Source organism: Rhipicephalus sanguineus, chromosome 4 (genome assembly GCF_013339695.2).
Source record: "Rhipicephalus sanguineus isolate Rsan-2018 chromosome 4, BIME_Rsan_1.4, whole genome shotgun sequence".
NCBI lineage: Eukaryota > Metazoa > Arthropoda > Arachnida > Ixodida > Ixodidae > Rhipicephalus > Rhipicephalus sanguineus.
The window spans coordinates 128,270,369-128,294,043 of record NC_051179.1 but is presented as its reverse complement, the minus strand read 5'-3'; the positions used below and the strand labels follow the sequence as shown (position 1 = coordinate 128,294,043).

Sequence of the window (23,675 nt, the reverse complement as noted above, 5' to 3'; positions counted from 1 at the left end):
GTATAATCCGGGCGTCGTATAATCGAAAAGCTAAGAATATAGGCAGTGGCAATCAGCCTTGGCCAGAAAAGGGGAACAGACCACCTGAATAAGCCCACGACACGACCCTGTGCTTTTCCAAGGAAGGTAGATTAAAATATTTTTGAAAATGACAGAGACCGGCAGCATTACTTAGTTGAAAGAGGTATGAGCGAATCGTCATCCTCAACTTCAAAAAATTGAATCCAGTGCGCATTTTTCTCCCTATAAATCGAGTTCGAAAGTTGCCTGTGTGTGAAAACGAAACCGAAACCGCGTTGGCAACAGCCTCCCGTCAGGGGAGTCAGACACAGTGTCATCGCCATCACATAATTGCGACAGAACACAGAGGCTGTTGCTAGGGTTACGTCCAGACGTAACTGTAGTCACCGCTATCGTTACGTCCAGTTTAAAGTCCCTAGAATTTTCCCTGTTGAAGAGCAGGGATAAATGTAGGGACTTTAGTTCGGATGCACAGACGTGACTGAGTACATTAAGGCCGAACCATATAGAGCGTTTTTGCCGGCGTTTCCTGGCGTTGCGTCCCTCGGCGTCGTCGCATCAACGCCGTCAGAGAGGGCGGCAAACCATATGAAGAGCGTTAGCTCAGCGCAGTGCTGGGCAGTATCGAAGATACATGTATCTTAGATACCATCTTAGATACTCTATGGGTATCTTGTATCCGTATCGCGATACGTCTCGCAAGACGAGTATCTGTATCTGTATTTTCGATACATTCAATAATGTATCGTGTATCTTAAGATACAAGATACTGCTATAGAAACAACACCGAGCGAAACAATTAACGGTGGCTGAACTACGCTTCTCAAGCTGATACTGCTGCTACTAAGCTACTTGAATAAAACTAACGACAGTGACATTCTTTCATATATCTGCCAGAGTTCTCCAGCGAGGGCAGGCGATGAGGTCAGCGCATCCCTATTGGTGGAGCACGGTCACGGGGTGGCGCTCGCGCGATCTCGACAAAAACAAGCCCACGAACGTCTACGAGCAGTCGAACTTCGCTTTCTCGAATTTTTTTCTTTTTACTTGTGTCGGTACCATGACACTTCCTCGTAAATACGCTGTTCTACATACTCTAACGCGTGCGGCACCTTTTGCAAAAATTCTGATGCTCCTATAGTGTCGTTATCGAAGTTTCCCTTGCGTGGTGCTTCGTTACGAAGTCTGAAGAATGCAAGAATGGGGTTTCTTTGCGTCTTGCGGCTTTCACACGAAAACGATTTTAAAAATCTCGTGGATGCAAGCTAGACTTACATACGATGAGATTGACTTATATGCAAATGAGATTCTAAAAATTGTCGCTCCACCGGTGCTGATGCTAGATGCCGTAGAACAAGCACTTACGTAACATAAGATATCTTGGCGTACTGTATCTTTGTTCTTGCTGCTCAATTATTCAAGAGGTTATTTTGATCACAGTTTGATGGTCAGCATCAGTGCTATTCTTTCTGTCCTCCCTTTGCATCCCATTTAAAGAAAGCCCGCGAAACATGACCACGTGATTGCCTTCGTGCGCTGCCATACTGCAGCGCTCTCAAACCCGCTTCGATCAAAACAACCAGTGCGTGGACCATGGCGAAATGACCGGCTGCAGTCTTATGCATCGGCTTCACAGTGCGTCAACATTTCTGAGGACCGCACACGGCAAGGAAACGCCGTCGTCCTCGATGTGCTGACCGTTCGCGCGCCTGTTGTTTTGCTCAAAGCACGTTTGAGAGTGCTGAAGTAGGATAGGGCACGATCGGCGCAGTCACGTGGTTTCATTTGATATTTCGTGCGCTTTCTTTCAAAATCGGAAAAAAAAATCACCACGCAGCATGTACGTCGCCACCAAAAATAGGACCGGTCATTTTGGAATGCCCTCTACGACGTCACGGCACCCACATGGTCCTAAATGAATATTAAAAATCATTTTTGACCTCAGTTAATCGCAACTGACCTTAGTTAATGAACCAATTAAGCGCAATATAAAACATATTATAAGGAGCGCCACATAACGGTAAACCATACTACATTGGCTTCATTCAGTCGCGGTTAAAGGGACACTAAAGAGAAACAATGAATCGGTTTAGATTGATAAATTGTACTTTCAGAACTATAATGTCGTTAACTTCACCATCATAGGTGTATTAATAAAGGAGAAAATGAAGTTCAAAGTTTCATTTTTAAATTTCGCGCCATAATCTCCACGCGTGACGTCACGAATTTCAAAGCGTACTTATCGTATTTGGGCGCCATTGGCTCAACAAAGTTTCCTCAAACTTGGTATGGTTACGCTATGGCCCCCTCAGAGGACAGTGTACGTCATTTTTACCGTTTAGGAACTGCGTAAAGGCCCTAGTAGGCGCTGTCAAAAAATGTGACGTCATTGCGAATGATGCAGGAACTCCAAGGTGGCGTCGCTAGCCACATTTTGTTTCTTGCGCGTTTTCTCGCTTACTAAGCGTCTTCTCGCAGCAAGCATGGTGTTTTTGGTATCGTGAAAGAGTACTTTACTAATACGAGAAAAATCGTTTTGGTCTTTAGTGTCCATTTAACCACTGTTTTACATATTTGGTTCTATAGTTACGTGAAACGACCTGTAAACGTATTCACTGTGACTGATACGGAACCGCCTTGCTATTTGACTAAGATATATTAGTTTTCTTTTTTGAGGTCACCGTAAAGTTTTTCACTGTTGCAGTCGGAGCCATAAGTGGCAATAGCAGTGGTATCCTGCAACGCTTTGTGCCACTACAATACACCTGAGACAATTCTCGACGGCACCAGTTCTCTCGGAGAAGGAATTTCAAAAGATTGCGCGTTAGTGAATATGTTGCAAACGTGAATATGTGACGCCAGCAGATAAGTAAAATATAAAAATCGTTCCAGTTTTAAGCCCTGAATGGAAACATGATGCGTCACGAAAAAATATCGCTACCAGCGTTGTTGCTGCATTTCAGGTGATCCGGTATTGCGAAAACGGTAATACGCTTACGGACAAGGTAGAACTCCACAGCGGTATTTGCGCCATCGTGCGGAGGCTTCTTATTGACGTTCTCGTATTCAGATGGCAACCCGCTAGCTCGTCGGCAAGTAGAGAAGCGGCACCCATTAATTACGAAAGTGTCAAACAAGAACACTTGACAGCGCAGCGTATAAAGAGCTCTCATGTTAAGCTGAGTTGTTTCGGAATGAAACTAATATATCTTGAGCAAGTAAGATAGAAATCTGGTTATACAAAGAGATATTTTCTCAAAATTAAACAAAGTTGGTCGCAGTTAAGAAAATTCCGATTAAAGATTTTTGTTCATAAGCGTTTCCTGCTTATATCGATATATAAGAGCAAATTTGCAAATGTATCGAAGTATCTTAAGATACAATTGGGAAGTATCGTATCGGATACAATTATTGCGGCAGTATCTTGTATCTGTATCTCAAGTACTTCTTGCCTGAGTATCTTGTATCGTATCGCGATACAATTTCAAAGTATCTTTGCCCAGCCCTGGCTCAGCGTCACACAGTGTGACCAGAGGGAATGAACCTGACACCTCGTAAAGCAGTGTACAGTTTCCGTCAATGGACAAACAAGATATATTCCTGATTATAGCTTTTATGTCTCATTAGCAGTTCTGTGGTGCAGAAAACGAGTCACAGTGACACAACGCCACCGAAAAGTCTATCTTTTTTTTGTTTGACTTGTAGCGCCAGCTATTGGCATTAAGAAGAAGCACAAACTTGTAATATATGGCCTCTGAGCTTGAAGCTGCCGTACATCTTTGAGGCCACGTATTCGGCCAATACACTCATTCCTGCTAAGCCCACCGATGAACTTGAGTACGGCACTCGGAAAGACTTCAAAGATATCACGATCGCTTTGCTGTCGAAGCTTCTAGGGAACAAGCTAAGTCAAATACAAGCATCAGTTGAGAACTTAAGGGCCACACAGTGCACGGCGACGACTTATTAGATCCGAGGCGGGCGGCAGCCATTTTGGCAGCAGCGACGACGCCGTTACGTAGCGGAAGGCGCTGCCAGCCGCACGCTGATTGGTTCTGCGTCCATAGAACTGCTTCCGGCGTCGACGCTGCCGCCCGTGATGTCTGGACCGTCCAGATATGGATCTAGCCACCATAGTCCAGAGGTGGACGTTTCGGCCACCGTCACCGGTAGCGTCGACGTCGAGAGACGCCGGCGTACGAAACGCCGGGAAAACGCCGGCAAAAACGCTCTATATGGTTCGGCCCTTATTCTCCTGTTGCTCAGTGAAGGCCCTCTGCGCCCTTCGGGCGCGGAAAACTAATCGTGGCTTCGCCCTCGCTTCGCGAGTGCGGCCATTGAGCGATAGCGAAATGGCCGGTTGGCAGGGTCACAGTCACGCGCTACTGGCCGCTGTCGCGGCCACGCGCTAGCCCGCGCGCCTGCCCCGAAGGGGCAGGCGGAGGCGCACGTAACCCACGAGCCGCGTCGCGCTTCTCTGGCAACCGACTTCAGCAACACCTGAGACAAAAAAAAAAAAAGTTTCACCCAGCAGCGAGATTCGAACCAACGCCCTCGCACTTCCGAGCACGACACGCTAGCCACTGCGCCACTGAGGCTTTCTTTTTTTTTTTCTTTATTGCACCCGATTGGCCTGCGCCACTGAGGCCAATCGGTTCGGTAGGTCTAACGGGCTGTACTTGTATCGTCACGCTGGATGTAACTTATAAGACTCGTTATTCTTATGTCCAGACGTAACTGCAACGGCTCCTACCGTTACGTCTAGACGTAACGCTAGACACTGCGTGTTGCTAGGGTTACGTCCAGACGTAACTGTAGTCACCGCTATCGTTACGTCCAGTTCAAAGTCCCTAGATTTTTCCCTGTTGAAGAGCAGGGAAAAATCTAGGGACTTTAGTTCAGATGTGGTTTTCCACAGACGTGAGTACATTATTCTCCTGTTGCTCAGTGAAGGCCCTCTGCGCCTTTCGGGCGCGGAAAACTAATCGTGGCTTCGCCATAGCGAAATGGCCAGTTGGCAGGGTCACGGTCATGCGCTACTGGCCGCTGTCGCGGCCACGCGCTGTTTAGCCCGCGCGCCTGCCCCTTCGGGCCAGGCGGAGGCGCACGTAACCCACGAGCCGCGTCGCGCTTCTCTGGCAACAGACTTCAGCAACACCTGAGACAAAAAAAAAAAGAAAAAAAAATTCGCCAGCAGCAAGGTGCGAACCAACGTCCTCGCAGTTCCGAGCACGACACGCTAGCCGCTGCGCCACTAAGGCCAATCGGTTTGGTAAGTCTAACGGGCTGTATTTGTATCACCACGCTGGACGTAATTTTTAAGACTCGTTATTCTTACGTCCAGACGTAACTGCAAAGGCTCCTACCGTTACGTCTAGACGTAACGATTATTTATATGGGGATTTTGCCGGGACCACACCGATTCGTCGTGAAATGCGGGTCGTCGCAAATCCGGGGGACGCATAATCGAGGATCCACTACTAGGTTTAGAACCCAGAAATATCATTGTGGTACCACGTACAATAAAATATTTTCATGTATATCCCTTACTAATCGAAATATATTGTTGCGTGGTTTTACCTACGCTGAGAGGGCATAGTGGGATATACCCTGAAAAGGGAGCTGGAAAAGAGGTGAAGAAGTCGACGTTGTGTTGTGAGCTGTGCTGTGCCTTGATACTGATTCAGTATTGTATTTTTCCCCGTAACATTTTTGGTGGAGGTGCGGGGTACTTTTTTTTTGACGACGGAGCTCCGCAGTGGACGCCTCCTTAAGTCTGCCACCATGGCTCCGGGTGAAGACACGCCTTCGCCAGCTACGTCGGCAACATCTCCGACAACAACCCAGTACGGCGCTTTAACGCAACCCCGTGACCCCGGCACCTTTACCGGGGAGAACAACATCGATGTGGACAAGTGGCTCAGCATGTACGAGCGCATCAGCAAGCAGTATGGCTGGGATCCAACCGTTATGCTGGCAAATGTCATCTTCTACCTCGACAAAACCCCTCGCGTCTGGTTTGAGACCCACGAGCACGAAGTCACAAGCTGGGACATGTTTAAACAACAGATCCGTGACCTTTTCGGCAACCCATTTGGTCAACAGCTTGCTGCACGGAAAGAATTGGCCGTACGTACTCAAACGTCAACCGAGCCCTACTTGACCTATATTCAAGAAGTGTTAGCCTTGTGTCAAAAGGTTGACCACAACATGCCCGAGGCTGACAAGATTTAACACATTTTGAAGGGTATCGCAGACGATGCGTTCAATCTGCTCGTTTTTACCAACGTCACGACCATCGACGCGCCGCCTGGAACAAGCGAAGAGTCGGCGCATTCCGCACCAGTTCCATCGTCTCCCCAACACCGCTGCAACATCGTCTTGCGAAGGAACCTCTTTTCAGCCGTCCACAACTGACGATGTGACACGCATCGTCCGACGCGAACTCGAGGCTGTGTGCGCGGCTGCCCATAAACCGACGTTGTCCGAGACACCGGCCCCGGCTGTCGCCCTGATCCAGGCCGTTGTCCGCCAGGAATTCGCCAATCTGGGTCTGTGTTCCACTGTATGTGCCATGAACAATACTGACACCTCCGTAGCCTCTGAGACAACACGCCGCCGTCAGTACCCTGTTCGTTCCAGGAACCCTTCTGAATGGCGAACAGCAGATGATAAGCCGATCTGCTTCCGCTGTGGTCGTGCAGGCCACGTTGCTCGTTACTGTCGCAGTCAGTGGCCCTCTACTCCTCCTAGCCAGTATCCCGCTTACAACGGCCCCTTCCGCACAATGAATCGCCGTTATCCGAACCGCACTGAGTCTTCAGCATTCGCCGCCCCTGAGGACTATGGCCGTACCTTCCCATCGTCGCCGTCTCCAAGCCGTTCCTCTCGCTCACCAACGCGCCGCCGCTCGCCCTCGCCGTCATTTAGCCGCCGCATGTCTCCGGAAAACTAGGCTGCGCAGCTTCTGGAGGTGAAGCTGCCCTGTCGACGTTAACCAAAAATCCTCTGTTGCCCTTACGTCTACACCAGAACACACTTGAAGTACATGGTTCAAGCTTTGATCGACACAGGCCATCTCAACACATCACAAGGAAAGACGCCTGCCCTCTACCTCGAATTGACGACGCCCTTGATTGTCTGCATGGTGCCGCGTACTTCTCTTCCATCGACCTCCGTTCCGGATATTGGCAGATCGCTGTGGATCCCGTGGACCGAGAGAAGACGGCCTTTGTAACACCCGACGGCCTTTACCAGTTCAAGGTCATGCCTTTCGGCCTATGTAATGCCCCAGCCACATTCGAACGAATGATGGATTCTCTGCTTCACGGCTTCAAGTGGTCTACGTGTCTATGTTATTTAGACGACGTAATTGTGTTTTCGCCCACGTTCGAAACGCACCTTGAGAGACTCTCAGCAATTCTTGAAGTGTTCCGTCTCGCCGGACTTCAGCTTAATTCGTCCAAGTGCCGGTTCGGCCGTCGCCGCATTACGATCCTTGGGCATATTGTTGATGCCTCCGGTGTACAACCTGATCCGGAAAAAATTCGAGCCGTGAAGGACTTCCCTGTGCCGAAAACCGCCAAAGATGTTCGCAGCTTTGTGGGACTCTGCTCCTACTTTCGGCGGTTTGTCAAAGACTTCGCCGAAATTGCTAGACCTCTCACGGACCTGCTCAAACAAGACACGCCCTTTAACTGGGGTCCCTCGCAAGCAGCAGCTTTCTCCAAGCTCGTCACACTGCTCACATCCTCCCCTGTTCTGGCCCACTTCGACCCTGCCGCGCCAACCGAAGTCCGCACTGACGCCAGTGGTTACGGAATCGGCGCTGTGTTGGCCCAGCGACAACGTGGGCAGAATCACGTGATAGCTTATGCTAGCAGGCTGCTGTCCACTTCGGAGCGCAATTATTCAATTACGGAGCGCGAATGCCTCGCTCTGGTATGGGCAGTTGCGAAATTTCGTCCTTATTTATACGGCCGACAGTTTACAGTGCTCACCGACCATCATACCCTTTGTTGGCTCGCCTCTTTGAAAGATCCCACAGGTCGTCTCGCTCGCTGGGCACTCCGTTTGCAGGAGTATACCTACACGGTCGTGTACAAGAGTGGAAAACTGCACCAATAAGATGCGGATTGCCTATCCCGCTACCCTGTGGCTGACCGGCCCTCTACGAGCACTGCCTCGACCGACTGCGTATTTTCCCTCTCTCAGCTGCTTCGCCTCGGCGATGAGCAGCGTCGGGATCCGCATATCAGTCAAATAATGCAACGGCTGCGATCCTCCCCGCGCGACGCCTCTGTACGCATGTTTGCCTTCAAAGATGACACCTTATATCGGCGTAATTTGTCACCCGCCGGACCCGCTCTACTGCCGGTCGTACCAGAGCACCTGCGTTCCACAGTCCTCCACGAGCTTCATGACGCCCCAACCGCTGGTCACCTTGGCGTTTCTCGCACGTATGACCGTGTGCGCCGCCGCTTCTACTGGCCTGGCCTTGCACGCTCTGTGCGGCGTTATGTCAACGCCTGCGAGGTTTGTCAGCGCCGCAAGAAGCCGTCGGGACTTCCTGCTGGGTATCTTCAGCCTATCGACATCCCACTGGAGCCCTTCTTCCGAGTCGGTTTGGACCTTCTCGGTCCATTTCCAACATCCACTTCAGGAAACAAGTGGGTTGCCGTTGCTACCGATTACGCGACCCGCTACGCAATCACGCGAGCCCTTCCAACCAGCTGCGCTACAGACGTCGCTGATTTTTTACTTCGGGATCTTATTTTAGTGCACGGTGCCCCACGACAACTGTTGACAGACCGAGGCCGTACTTTCCTTTCACAAGTGATTGACGATATCCTGCGTTCCTGTTCCACCCAGCATAAGCTCACGACCTCTTACCATCCCCAGACAAACGGGCTGACAGAGCGCTTAAACCGGACCCTGACAGACATGCTTTCAAAATACGTGTCGACCGACCATCGTGACTGGGACCTTGCGCTGCCCTACGTGACGTTCGCGTACAATTCCTCCCGGCACGACAGCGCTGGATACTCACCGTTTTACCTTTTGTTTGGACGCGAACCAACGTTGCCATTGGATACCTTCCTTCCGGCTGCTGCAGAGTCGACCACGGAATATGCACGCGACGCTATTGCCCGCGCTGACCACGCCCGTCAGCTTGCCCGCCACAGATTGACGGCTTCTCAAGAAACACAGAAGCACCGTTACGACGAGCGGCATCGTGACGAACGTTTTCCAACGGGTTCCCTCGTTCTTCTCTGGTCCCCAACGCGACGTGCCGGTCTCTCTGAGAAGCTACTCTCTCGATACACGGGGCCATACCGCGTGCTTCGACAATTGACAGACGTTACATACGAAATCGTCCCGGCTAATCCTACAAACTCTTCTCCTCTGTTATCCCGTGACGTCGTCCACGTATCCAGGCTCAAGCGTTACCACCCACCTTCTGCTGTGGTCCCATAGACGCGCCGGGTCGGCGCTTTTGCCGCCGGGGGTTGTGTTGCGTGGTTTTACCTACGCTAAGAGGGCATAGTGGGATATACCCTGAAAAGGGAGCTGGAAAAGAGGTGAAGAAGTCGACGTTGTGTTGTGAGCTGTGCTGTGCCTTGAAACTGATTCAGTATTGTATTTTTCCCCGTAACAATATTATTGACTTGTTCGCTTGATTGTTCTATTATACTGTTACATGAATGACGACTCGGTAGACTGTAGTCCGTAGACTATTCACACGATATATATTTACAGTAGCGGTTGCAGCGCTGACCGGTTCAGCTCAGAGCCCGAGCGGAGAGAGATCTTCCTTCTCTTCGTCCGGTTCATACGCGCATGGTTCGAGGGGCTGGCAATATGCATGTAGCAATATGACCTAATTGCCAGTAAACAGTTTAGTTGTGTAACTGCACATATGGCAGCCCAAATAACTGAAATAAGAACTAGTATATGCATCTTCTGCTGGCCTTCTACTTCATTTAAAAACCGTGCACAACATTACTGAAGACTCATGAAAATGTCACTGCCTTGCGTTTACACGCAATGCCTGTGCATTTTTTTGTATTGTATTTGCATTGTTTTGTTTTGTATTTTATTTATCTTTAAATATATATATAATTTACTTGCCTGAGTGCACTTGGGTATCAATTGCATTCCTTGGTGAGTCGCTCTGGGCCCGCACCCTTATGCTTTCCATCACACTTAGGCATTGTCCAGCGCTCACAGGTTGGAACTGTGCAATTTAAAGCTAAGTTATGAATGCAATTTCATTTCTAGCATGTTCAGTTCGTGTCATATTGGTGTAAATTCAACTTTAACCCTCATATCAGAGGCAATATTACTTTTGGCAGCTGCATTTGTAGCAACATAACGCACCCAGTCGTTATTCTGACGCAGACACTTGGGCTAGTTGGTGATAACTTAACTTGGGCATCTGAACAAATGTAAATGAATGCTCGAGTAAGGAACAGACACGTAGACGCCCTTCCTGTGTACGTGTCTCTTCCTTATTTGAGTGTTGTTTTGTGCTTGTTGTTTCAATCTGTGAGCACTGTACATTCAGGCACAACATACGTATAAGGTCCATAATATGTCCACGACAGGATCCCATTCTGGATATCCTGTGAATCTGCAAAAATGTTTTTTTCAACATCTGTCGGACTTCCGATTGAGCTCCAGCGGAGATTTACGGATCTCCATTGGATATCCATTACATCCGAAACGGATATATATCTGGATTCCTGAGGGATATCTGTGGTTGTTTGGGGTGTTCGCTTATTCGAATGTCGCTTTGGTTGTTTCGACAGCTCGCTTGGTCAGTATCATACCCAGACAACACGAAAAGTCCTAAGGATGCCCCAAACAAGTACCGAAGTCCCACATCCAATAAAGGAAGTCATATGGGTGTCCCGTAGACTTCAGCGAACGGATGTCCATTAAACATCCCAGAAGAGGACATGATCGAATGGGTGGATGCTTGCATGCCTCACATCAACACATGCGTTTTTAATCTACTTACTCATATTAGCACACATATATGTATGTTGTCTTCATGAATTAATAATGCACTTTTCCAGCGATCATTGTTTATAATCGCACCAATACATATATAGAACTTGCGCAACCCTTCACAAATAATTAACATATGTATTAATTAAACAGGCGAGAACACATAACGGCTCTTGTTTGCGGAAGTTTTGCATACTAATTATTCTTTCGTGCAGGCCTGAATAATTAAAGCACGTCCAACTTGAGCAACGTCATAGTATATTACGTGATGTGCTGTCGTGCTGCGCGTTGCTCGTTTATTCTGAACCACATATATGCATGCGATCAACCTTGCCCACTAAACTGTTTCAACGTACTTAGCCCGGATGGCACACGAAAAAGTCCAATATAGTTAAACATTAATGGGGATTGAAACCGCGTCCCATGTAAAACTAACCTTCCTGTGTGCTCCGTTCGAGAAGCGGCGAGCAGTTTCGGTTTCAGTTCTTTGAATGTATCGTTTTACATGTACACTGCTCTTAAATGGGCCGGCGAAAAATTATAAAAACGACGACTTTGTAATTCGTATATGAAGTGCGCTGTAGTTTCTTAACTTTTTTCTTTTATTTTATGCTCATTATATGTACGGAAACATTACGACAATGCGGCTGTGGCTGCAGTCTGTTTCTATAGTTCCGCATTTGAAGCGTGTTCTCTGCGTGCACAACAGTTACAATTCGCGCGCACTCTGAAATTTGGGTTCGCGGAGCTGGTTGTAATCGAAGGTAAGTGTTGTTTTCCGACTGTTTTTTGATTTGTCAAGCGTGAAGATATACGTGTGTTGGCCTTGTGTTTTATCTTTAGAGCTTGCATACGCTAGGCGGGAAGCGCGCGCCATGGAAAGCGAATACGAGAGTAAGTTATCGTTGCATTTATCATTCTTCCACGTTTGTTGTGTTCATCTGCCTTTTGTAATGTGCAGTGCGATGCTATACTTTAGACGTCACCCGCTTAAACAGCACGACAAAAGTGAGTTTACCGGTTGCCACGTGGTTCACCAAGTGGTTTACCACTCTTCTAGTCGCCTAAAGATGGCTTCCATGTCGAGATCGACTGCTGATCAGTCACGCCGTGCAGGCCGATGTGCGCGCAATCTTGGTAGCTGCTGGCGAATCTTTTAACGCGAAGGAGAATCTTTCACGTGTCGCTTTTACCTCCAATCAGCCAGAAGTTCCCGAACCACCTCTGAACCGTTCGCTCGGCCAAGTTGCGAGTGCCGGCATTTATGGCCGCGTGCAGCCAGAAGTGTCCGAACCACCTTTGAACCGTTCCCTCGGCCAAGTTGCCAGTGCCGGCATTTATGGCGGCATGCTGTAATCTTGCGACTAGGAGTACCATACTGGTGACAACATGCACAGCGTTCCCGTGGAACCCAATAACGTGCCCGACAGGTGCCACAGATGCCTTAGCCTACACAGCAGGACACTGCAACAGATTCTAACTCAAGTATATTGAAAGAACTGGATATCGCATCGTTGAGAGAAGACTTGTGACAATGAAGCTTAGAGTCAAGTGTGCCTCACGATGCCGTCATAAATCTGTTAAAGGTTCTTCGCTCGTATTCTTGCATGTGTGAGCTACCAAGTAGCGCCAGGGTGCTTTTGTCCACACCAAGAGTGCCAAATGTCACACTACTGCTGGACTCTGGACATTATTGTCATTTTGGTTTGCGTGAAGGGCTTCAATCTGCTCTCAGACATGTTTACCATGTGCCCAATGCCTGTGGTCTGTTTTATGTTCAGGCTCATCGCACATACCAGTACCCTCAACTCTTACTGCGGCTGCAGGGCCACACACGGAACCACGCATGTTTGGTATGTCATTCTGGTTTCACATAGCAATTTTTATATTGCTGCGGTTAGGTGTTTGCTTTTGCATTGTGCGGCAAGGTGGAGTGCGAACTATCGTTTCTATGTTTTAGGTGCTTTGCACCATGTTGGAAGCTGCCAACTCTTTTACGGAACTGCAATCCCATGGTATGTCATTTATGCGGTATACATCATTATGTTGCTGTTATGCAATGTCTCCAGTTTTTACCTTGTTTTGTTGTACAGTCATTGTGCTATGGTCCTGTGGTCTGTTTTATGTTCAGGCTCATCGCACATACCAGTATCCTCAACTCTTGCTGTGGCTGCATGGCCACACATGGAACCGAGCATGCTTGGTATGTCATTCTGATGTCTTATTGCATGTTGCTGTAGTTTATTTACATTTACTCGTTAAACTGAGAATCCTTTGCCCACTTCAGGTGTTTTGAGCCTGCCTGTCTGTCTCTGTACCTATTTCATCTCCGTCTGCCTCTCTGTGTAACTCTAGATGTTAACTTGTGGTGTCAATTATGTTCAGATTCATCTTACAGTCCTGGACCCGCATATCTGACCGGGGCTACAAGGTCACAAACAGACCCACAAGTGCTCGGTATGTCATTCACCTTCTTTAATGGTTACAGTCCATAATGTTCTGTGTCCTTGGGTTCTAAGGGAAAAATTCCCGTCTTGTTTATGTGTTTTCTTGCTTCATGTTTACTTGAGGCAAATGTTTCCTTTGTACTGTAGATGTACTATTCACATATGTGATAATGCATGCCCAGAAGAGTGAAATTAATTCCACGAGTATTGTTCTTTTGTGTAACGTGTTGGAAACGGAAAGTGATATTCTTAGCACTAAATCAGCTTAGTTTTTTAGTTGGTGTTGCTGGCTTCATGATGGAAAAAATTATGGCAGAGCCCATCTTACAATGACTGTCACCAGTAATACGATTTGTGTTCAAGCAGTGTAACAGCCTGCTGTATTGTTCCACCTCCACCTCTTGAGCTCATGTATGTGGGCAGTGTCCTATTTCCTTCATATATGCTATGTATCAGCATAAATAGAAACACAAACTGCATAGCTTCTGAACAGTGTGCCCCACCTTGCTCTGGTTTCATGATAATAGTATTAGTCTGAGCATTCATTACCCTCCCTTATGCCGCAGCCACATAGCACAAATGAAAAAAAATTGTATGTTGCTGCTGGCATAACATACTTTCCCATTGTCGTTGTGACACAGTGACACACTACCATGAGTCATGTTGAAGAGACAGGGCGTGCAAACATGAAGACAAGAAAGAACTCAAGACACCACAAACGCCTTGACATCTTGGATTCTCTCTTGTGACCATGTTCGTCATTCTTCAGCTTTCGTCAGCTTTCTGTCATTCTAACCATAAGTTAGTGGCGCAGTTTATCCCTTCGTTCTTCTTTAGGAGCATGCCTCATCATTTGAGCAACGATGGTTGCTAATGTGCAAGCGGTGACTTATAAAAACATTTGTGCTCGTGGTGCTGCTGCAACATCAATCAAATCGTAGATCCTCACTTACACTGTTATCACCAAGCCAGTGTCGCAAAAACTGCAAAGAAGGCTGTACGTAGATTTCAATTATGTTAAAGAACTCCAGGTGGTCAAAATTTTTGGCTCGATAATCATGTCGTGCTTTGGAACGTAAAACCCCAACAATTCTTAATGCAAAGGAGACTCATGCTTTGCTGTTAGCGCTCCTACAAGTAACTCTCAGCAATGTTCATGACCGTTTTTTTTATGTGTTGCCATATAATTCACTGAAAAGTTTTAAAGCTATATTTTGAATATAGGTTAACCTATAGCTACCTGGAACAGCAAAGCACTTTGAACATTACACACCTTTAGTTACCTTAAGCCTAGCTATGTTCGAATTATTGCGGTAGTTTTTCATCTTAAGACATATTGCTGAACTGAAAACTCTCATAACACTGATGTCATCACTTCTTTTTCAGCTTTCATGGAAAGGATACAACATGTGTTAAATAGCATGAAGCACACCCAGCAAGCCCATTTGCAATATTTCAGCGAGCTGCTAAGTAATGCCGACAGTGCAGCTCCGCACCCTCATGGCCTCCCAGACCTGCCTTTCTCGAATGTGGCGGATGTTCTTGCGTATGAAGAGAAGCTCGAGACAGACAGCAAAGCTCATGATCAAATGGTAATTTCTCTGCTTCATGGCCGTCTTGTAACTACAGCATGCTGGAGTGACTAGGCATTTATAAATTCATGTGAATATTACTTATGACAGTCGGATTAATGACGTACTGTTGAATTTTTACATAGCTAGCTGCGTATGACAGTTCTAAACAATTTAAGTAAAGCTAGAAGCCAGCTTGTATTTCTTTATTACCACAAGATCATTTAGGTTGCAAAACATTCAAAGTAAACTGGATCCCAATGTGTCTTTCTAGCTGTATATCTTCTTGTTTCCTTTTAACAGAAAAAGCACATGGCTGTACAAGGGGGAGATTCGACGAAACAGAAAAGAACATGTGTACTGCAGTCCCTCCTCAGCTGGAATGCTGCAGTGGGCTTCAGTTGGTTTGGCACAAAGTGAAAGAAAATTCTGTGAACTGCACCTCTGCAAGCTGATGTGCGGTGAGTCAGGTGTAGCAAGCTTGATATCACTTGGTTTTTTGTGAAATCTTCTGGTCAAGCAGTATACTCAATATACTAGGTTGTCTATTTATACTTTGCTGCAATTAGTCCTGGTATTTACTGTCAGTTTTTAAGTGTGTAGTACTTTTGGGGCCCGGGCTGCCGTATGCTGTCATCGCTTGGCATAATGCAGGCAAAACCACGTATAGCATAGCCATCTGTAGAGTAATGAGCGCGTGATCGCACCAAAGGGGTCTTCCTCTTGTTCTTCGAGCGCTTTGATGATGATATTAAGTGTGGAGCACATTAGGGGCCCGGGCTGTCGTATGCTGTCGTTGCTTGGCCTTACGCAGGCAGAGCCATGTAAAAAATAGAAAAAAAGAGGAAGCAAGCGAGAAATAGACAGAGAGAAAGAACAGGAAGATGTAGAAAGAAAATTAGAAAGAGAAAGAAATAGATAGAGAGGAAGGAATAAATAAAAATAAAAAGAGAAGAAAAGACAGCAAGAGGGAAAAGGAGGAAAAAAAGAGAGGCGGAAAGAAAGAAAAAAACCGAAGAGAAACAAAGAAGGCTGCCCAGCTCCGCACTTCCTACAGGCTTGACACCACACATGCGAAGCTGCCTTAATTTCTAGAAGAGTGCCATACCGGCTCAAGTTTTGTGTGGTGTGCAAAACTTATAGGAACGATAATATTGCTTTTGTGCATGCAGGCGTGTTGACTAATGACATCCGAAACCCGAATGCGACCCTGAAGGATGTGGAGAAGGCTGCGATGACCTGGTTCCGTCATGCTGCTGAGCGGCTGGCCGCGCAACAAAAATAGTTTATTTATTTATTTTTTCAACTAATAAGATAATCCTGAAGGTCAGTTATTGTTGCAAATTCTCTGCATTGCGTGTATTAAAATTTGTGTTGCTTTTTTTTCACCACTGTTTCATTCCTTCTTTGTTGTTTCTTGTTTATGTATGCCATATTCAGTGCCATCATTTTTCTGGTGAATTGTTTCCTGTGCTGGAACTGAACTTTTTGTTTCCTAAAACTTTTTTCTTACTTGCACACTGCCTGTAGATTGAAGAGCAAAGAGTAATTAACTGCACCAATAGTGTAATGCTAAAATCAGGTCCACTACATAGTACATTGTTCAAAAAGTGCCCTGCAGTAATCGCAAAAGCATCCGAGCAAGCAAGCACAACCCTGAATTCCGCACTAGTAGATGAGAATTAAACAAGTTGTGTGTGCTAGTAAAGAAATTGTGTTTCAGGAAATCAAAATTTCAGTTAGGCTAAGGGAACGACAGAGCAAGAAAGTGATTACTTTAAGCTTTTTATTAACAGTTCCAGTGAGGAGAATGTTTCCTAATGATATATATGTGTGCCCTTTATGCATGGCAAATGTGCAGTAAAATAAAGAATTCAAACTTCTATTTGCATGAACTATATATTGTCTAAGTAAGTTATAGTGTGACATTAAACTAGTGTCATACATTTACAACAGATCCAGAAATACTACGAGTATTTTAAAAATTCATTTTTCTGTCTGAACACGCCTAACTTTAGCCATTTTCAGAAAAGTATATGTGTTGCACTTGTCCTACTGCTTTTTCTGTACTCATCTCTGTTATAGAACTGTTACAGGATCATGTTAATTCAGAGCTTTTATCATTGGCTTCTTTACCTGTGCTTGAAAGCGCCTTCAAGCTGTTCTTTAATTCAGGCTTGAAATTGAAATACGTAGGGCAAGATCCGTTGTTCTTCTATTTTACATTGGGAACTTTTACATGCAAAGTGCTCTGTAGGCAGATGTGTGGGGTTCTGCCCTTGCAGCAGTGTTTGCAGTGTTTTGAAGATTTAGAAAATAAGCAAAGAAGAAAGCAACAGAACCACTGAGCATATTATAGGCCTGCAGTCACATGAAAAAGCAGGAGTGAATTGCATTGCTGGAAGAGTACGTGCAGGGGTTTTAAAAACATTCAAAGAAATGTAAGGCTTTCAAAAAAGCAGTTCTTTCTATTAACTAGCATGTGCCCTTTAAATGCTGCATGTACTGATAATGGAATGTGCAACATCCAAATCTAATCCCAATATCATCCCGAGATGTCCTATGGGGAGGAAGTCCTATGGATCCCGTTTTTTGTCTCATTTTGGAGGCTTCCTGGAGGTTTGCGGGAATTGTTTGGGACGTCCTTGGAACTTCCCACACATCCTAAGGAGCGCATCCTAGGTGTATCCAAAGGACGCCATTGCGTTGTCTGGGATATACTGTACAATAGCCGCTGTGATCGCGCATGTTTATGATTATGCCGAGATTTGTGCCCGATGATAAGCGCAGCTGATTTCGCGAAGCCATCAAAAGTTTAATTGCCGCCTTTGTTCTTTTTTAAGCTCTTTTCCAAAGCGGCAGCTGTATATAGCCCGCGGCTTACGCGCATGCAAGGCTATATATTACGTGCCGAAAGCGCGCCATTATTACGGGGCACGCCGTGATGGGGGACTTCGGATTAATTTCGGCCACCTGGGGTTCTTTAACGTGTACGTAAATCTAAGTACGCCGGTGTTACTGCATTTCGCTCCCATCGAAATGCAGCTGCCGTATGCGTGAACCGAACCCATGACCACGATTTTAGCAGCGCAACACTTCAGCCTGCTAAGCAATCACGGCGTGTCGCATGCAAGGCCAAGTTACTAGTTCTCCCAGTTACTAGTTCAGTGTACGACAAAAATTGCTTCAAGGTGACAAGACCGCGAAAGCATCGCGGCGAACTACCATAATCCGCTCTTGACGCCTCTGCTCCCCGCACTGCTTGCATTGGAAACGGTAGAACTAAAGCCCCTCCATGCGTTTTCCAGCAGACGCGATGGAGGGGCTTTAGGTAGAACATGACAGGAAGTTTTCAGCTCTTCGTCATTTTTAAACTTTAGTGACAGTTCACAATGCAGCAGGACTGCATGCCTGCTTTCGAGTACGACGAAGGAACGGCACCCATAGCGTGAAAAATGCGAGATAAAAGCCCCGGGGAGCACGTTCTCCGCGCGCGAAATGGGGAAACCAAGCAAGAGCGACCCGTCCGAGCTACCGGAGCTTTCCCCTCTCTCCGCTGGGGGGGGGGGAGGAGGTGATTCTTAAAAGGAAGAAGGAAATGAAAATGGAAATTGGGTGTGGAGTGCACGATAACTGTCTCTCAAGTGAGGACACCTCAACCGATACACTCACGGGGGATTGGGGATTAAAGGGACAGTGAGAGTGAAAAGAGTATGGTAAAAGAAGAAAAAGAAAGGTATGAGTGAAAAAAAAAAACAGTGAGGGGGTGGGGGGGCAGGAGAACGGGCGTCCGAGTCACCGTGGTGAGCGGATGGCACTGCGCAAACTTGAGGGAAGAAGGAAAAGCATAATCGCAAAAGTTCTGGCGATATGTGCAGTCATTAGATTGGCAGGATAAGCGCCCTGTTCAGCTGCGAAATGCTGCCACAGGGGAACCAGTCTTGGAGCTGAAAGAGCTGAAAGAGGCTTAGCAATACGTTTTGTTGGGCTAGTTGGTTCATGACTTTGAAGGAAAAAATTGTAGCGCAAAGCAACACACGGACAGACAGAGAGGACGGGACTGGCGCTAACTTCCAACTGTGTTTATTCAAGAAACGTACGTACATATATAAGGAACACAAGAACAGCAAGGGCATGACACTCGCGATAATCAGGCACAAAGCTAAGGGGGGGGGGGTCATATCTATAAGCATTGTCAGCAGGAAATCACTTTTTTGGCGAGCATTGCATAACAAGAAAGCTCCATGACTTTGGCGGTTGCACGCATGTTCTACAGATTGCAATTCTGAAACCGCTAGATAAAGGAAAAAGGACCAAAGAATAAGCAAGAAAAAATTGGAGATTGTTCATAAGATTGGTTCTTACATGGCGATAACAACGGTTCTACATGAACAGAAACTAGGAAGCAATGCGTCATACGTAAAAGGGATGCTTCAGTATACATCACAAATGACGAATTGCGGGCGTAACCAATCAGAAAAACCAATGAACAAAAAACGAACACGAAAAACATTTTTTTTTCTTTTTTTTCCCCTAACGGAAGCGCGTGTGCTTCTGCAAGCAGAATTGGAATGAAAACGACAACAAAACTTAAAGGTCCAATGGAGTGCGTCAAAAAATCAACAAGAAATAACGGCAACAAGACTTAAAACATCAAAAATGAAAGTAAGATAACCCAAATGAGGTGAAAGTTAAACATGCCCTTCCAAGAAGGTCACTTCATTACTCATGAGTGTTATTGAAGGCGTGCTAATGCAGTTGTCACCGGTCTTTAAAATATAGTAGGCTTCAACTATCTCCCTTTCTGTCCTATCTAGTGCCCTCTTTAGGAAACTTGTGCGCGCAAACTCAGGTGTGCACCCGCATCTTTTGCAGTGCTCGGCCAAATGCCCTCCCGAGTTGTTCTTAACAGACAGTGCGTGCTCTCTGGCCCTCTCATTGAAACATCGACCTGTTTGTCCTATGTAAACTTTATCGCAGCTGAGGGGGATCTTATATACGACATTGGTATCACATTCGGTGAAAGTAGTGTCATGTTTCTTTTCACATTTTTTGCTTTTTCTTTTTGACATCATGGAGCATACCTTCGAGAGCTTGCATGGAGCCGTGAACACGGCACTGACACTGTACTTTGAGAGTGCTTTTTTCAAGTTGTGCGAGATACGGTGTACGTACGGTATAGCTATCGTGGGTTGTCGCTCACGCTCATTAGAGTCATTGTTTCCAGGACCTTTAAGCTTCTTCAGAAGGGACTCGCAAACACTAGAGACTAACAAAGCAGGGAACTTTGAAGCGTTAAGGCGGACAATTTGCAGTTGAAAACTAGCATGCATTTGATGTTGGCAGGATTTTTCTAGAGAGGCCTTCAGGCAAGTCATGGCGATACCTCTCTTAACAAGTTTTGAGTGGGCACTGTCAAAGGGCAACAGACTTTTCTTAGTTCTAGGATTATACATCCAGCAAATGTGCTTGTCCGTGAAGGACAGCTTTAAATCAAGGAACCGAATGCTGTTGTCCTCTTCCATTTCCCTAGTGAACCGAAGTCCTTCGCCTACGTTGTCAAATGCCTGCTGTATGTCTGAAACAACTAGATCCGGAACAGCGCTACCTTCGCAATTTAAGATGAGGTAGTCATCCACATATCTGTAGGCCTTAGTGACGTTAAATTTTTCTAGTTCTGGAGCCAAGCGCGTGTCAACAGCTGATAAGAAGATGTCACATAACACAGGAGCCACGGACGAGCCTATGCAAATGCCCGATTTTTGTACATAGTACCGCTAATTAAAGCTAATGGCCGTTGAGTCTAGGTAGAACTCAAGTAAGGTGATAAAGTTATCACAGCTTACCCCCGTGACATTCCGGAACATGACTTCACCATTTTCGTTGATTAAATCCCGCACAGCACGACACAAGCCTCCGTGAGGAATGGAATAAAAAATTTCTTCGACATCCATTGAAAACGCATGCGTGCCAGTCACTGTTCCATCAAGTAGGTCCTTGGCTATTTCTTGAGAGCTTCGCACTAGGAAAGGGTCTGTGATCTTGAGAGAACTTAGGTGCTTCTGTAGATAGCGTCCGATGAGGCCTTGCCAGGATCCTTTTTCTGTAACAATGGTTCTGAATTAGCAATCAACCTTGTGGGTTTTTCCGGCGAAGAATGCTTCTAAGGTGTTGGTAGCTGCTTTTTCGACTTTTTTCCGAAGGTATTCCAGGTTGAAGTCCTTGAGCTTTCTTGTTATGCAATGTTCGCCAAAAAAGTGATTTCCTGCTGACAATGCTTATAGATATGACCCCCCCATAGCTTTGTGCCTGATTATCGCGAGTGTCATGCCCTTGCTGTTCTTGTGTTCCTTATACAGGGTGTCCCAGCTATCTTTAGCCAAGGGTTTAAAAATACAATATTAGAGGCAGGCGAGTGAAATCACTTGCAAATTACTGACAGTCACCTTGCGCACTACAGACAATTTTTTGTTTGGTAATGAACTAATTTGTTAATTAGGATTATTTAATTAAATTGCTAAATATTGACTGTAGGCAAGAAATTCAGCTTGCAAAGTTCGGGAGCGTCTTCAGAAACCCCAATTGCATTATTTGCGATAAAGAAAGCCTCACGTATACCATTTTTTCCAAGCTGCAAAGAAAGCCCGCGAAATACAAAAAGAACCACGTGACTAGCGCATTCGCCCGCCGCGAGAATGCTGCCCTCAGCCGTCGTTTGAGAGGACGAAATCAGCTGCGGCCGCGACTCGGCGGCTCCGTTGCAGCGTTAGGCCGATAAGTTGACGGTGGTTTCTTGGCCCGCGCTCGCTACAACTTGCACCGTCACGCGCGCCAACTGGCTGACGCGGGCCAAAGAAACCACTGTCGACTTATCGGCCTATCGCTTCAACGGAGCCGGCGAGTCACGGCCGCAGCTGATTTTGTTCGCTCGAACCACGGCTGAGGGCAGCATTCTCGAGGCGCGCGAACGCGCTAGTCACGTGGTTCTTTTTGTATTTCGCGGGCTTTCATTGCAGCTTGGAAAAAATGGTATACGTGAGACTTTCTTTATCGCAAATAATAGAATTGGGGTTTCTGAAGACGCTCTCGAACTTTGCAAGCCGCATTTCTTGCCTACAGTCAATATTTAGCAATATAATTAAATAATAATAATTAACAAATTAGTTAATTACCAAACAAAAGATTGTCTGTAGTGCGCAAGGTGACTGTAAGTAATTTCCAACTGATTTCACTCGCCTGCCTCTAATATTGCATTTTTAAACCCTTGGCTAAAGATAGCTGGGACACCCGGTATATGTACGTACGTACGTACGTTTCTTGAATAAACACAGTTGGAAGTTAGCGCCAGTCCCGTCCTCTCTGTCTGTCCGTGTGTTGCTTTGCGCTACAATTTTTTCCTTCAGAAGTCATGAACCAACTAGCCCAACAAAACGTATTGCTAAGCCATATTTCTCCTACACTGGGCTCTTTTTTGTCACAGCAAGCCAAGAATGGCAGGGCCATTACCCTCATCAATCTCATTTCTGTGGCAACATGCCAATCACGGATTCTTGCTTTCTGTCTTAAACGCAAGCTCGTCCCTTACGAAGTGCAAGCCTTGTTCGGCTTCGTCAGCCCTTCATGGGGACATATACGCAGGATGATAAAAATCCTCAAGGCGGAGTACTGGCGGCAGGTGCGCTTATTCTATGACCACCTTCACGTCATTCTGGCAGAAGAAACACATCAGTCTACGACCGACAGGCGCTTCAGTGAGTTCAAGAAGCTTGCAGCCCAGACAACGGAATTCCTTTGGCATCGTAGTTAGCCTTCCGCCAAGGCCGAAGTAAGAAAGGACGGCTGCTAATAGCGTAACCGTCATTGGTGACTGCAACATGCCAGACAGTGCCCGCCGTATTTTGGACAACGGACCGAAGTACAGCTTCGAGCCGGCAGCCCAGCGTCATCAACTCCTGGCCATGGCAAGGCAAGCAGCCTTTCGCACAGGCGTTCGAGAACGGGACCGAGCTACTAGCGATGCTGTAAATTGTGTTCTCTCAAGAGCAGGCTCTCAGCCACCGAAGAAACCTCCCTACAAGTATGTGGTTGACACACTGAAACAGTGCAACCTAGCCATACTCCAAGCCGACAAAGAAGGAGGTTTTGTCATTATGGACAAAGGAAAGTTCAATGAAAAAGCCTTAGCTGCCGTGGAAAAAAACTTCAAACCTTGCAGTTTTAAACCAAAGCTTCAAAAAAGGAGGGTTGTCAGAATGCTCAAGGACTTCAACCTGGAATACCTTCGGAAAAAAGTCGAAAAAGCAGCTACCAACACCTTAGAAGCATTCTTCGCCGGAAAAACCCATAAGGTTGATTGCCCATTCAGAACCATTGTTACAGAAAAAGGATCCTGGCAAGGCCTCATCGGACGCTATCTACAGAAGCACCTAAGTTCTCTCAAGATCACAGACCCTTTCCTAGTGCGAAGCTCTCAAGAAATAGCCAAGGACCTACTTGATGGAACAGTGACTGGCACGCATGCGTTTTCAATGGATGTCGAAGAACTTTTTTATTCCATTCCTCACGGAGGCTTGTGTCGTGCTGTGCGGGATTTAATCAACGAAAATGGCGAAGTCATGTTCCG

General features: G+C 46.5%; 3 protein-coding genes across 10 annotated transcripts in view; 1 reads left to right on the top strand and 2 right to left on the bottom strand.

The window, feature by feature from the left end:
* The window catches only part of LOC119390669 (gastrula zinc finger protein XlCGF57.1-like), a 691,222-nt gene that overhangs the window by 224,184 nt on the left and 443,363 nt on the right, over positions 1 to 23,675 (bottom strand). The gene's annotated exons all lie outside the window — the stretch shown is intronic.
* Positions 1 to 23,675, bottom strand: part of LOC119390677 (gastrula zinc finger protein XlCGF57.1) — a 963,551-nt gene that overhangs the window by 642,763 nt on the left and 297,113 nt on the right. The gene's annotated exons all lie outside the window — the stretch shown is intronic.
* On the top strand, positions 11,678 to 16,515 carry LOC119390690 (uncharacterized). 2 transcript variants are annotated; one of them, XM_049415145.1, is made up of 7 exons: positions 11,691 to 11,928; positions 12,816 to 12,887; positions 13,166 to 13,237; positions 13,420 to 13,491; positions 14,868 to 15,073; positions 15,356 to 15,513; positions 16,225 to 16,510. In XM_049415145.1, the coding sequence occupies exons 1-6, from the start codon at positions 11,910 to 11,912 to the stop codon at positions 15,470 to 15,472; spliced, it is 558 nt and encodes a 185-aa protein (XP_049271102.1). In that variant the 5' UTR covers positions 11,691 to 11,909; the 3' UTR covers positions 15,473 to 15,513; positions 16,225 to 16,510. The 2 variants fall into 2 exon arrangements, with proteins under 2 accessions (XP_049271103.1, XP_049271102.1); XM_049415146.1 differs by lacking the exon at positions 15,356 to 15,513 and having other exon boundaries at positions 11,678 to 11,928; positions 16,225 to 16,515.

Bases quoted from the DNA above. Each gene is read 5' to 3' on its own strand.
- LOC119390690 (XM_049415145.1), top strand. The intron at 12,888-13,165 runs GTATGTCATTCT...TTTTATGTTCAG, and splicing joins CACGGAACCACGCATGTTTG to GCTCATCGCACATACCAGTA. The intron at 13,238-13,419 runs GTATGTCATTCT...AATTATGTTCAG, and splicing joins CATGGAACCGAGCATGCTTG to ATTCATCTTACAGTCCTGGA.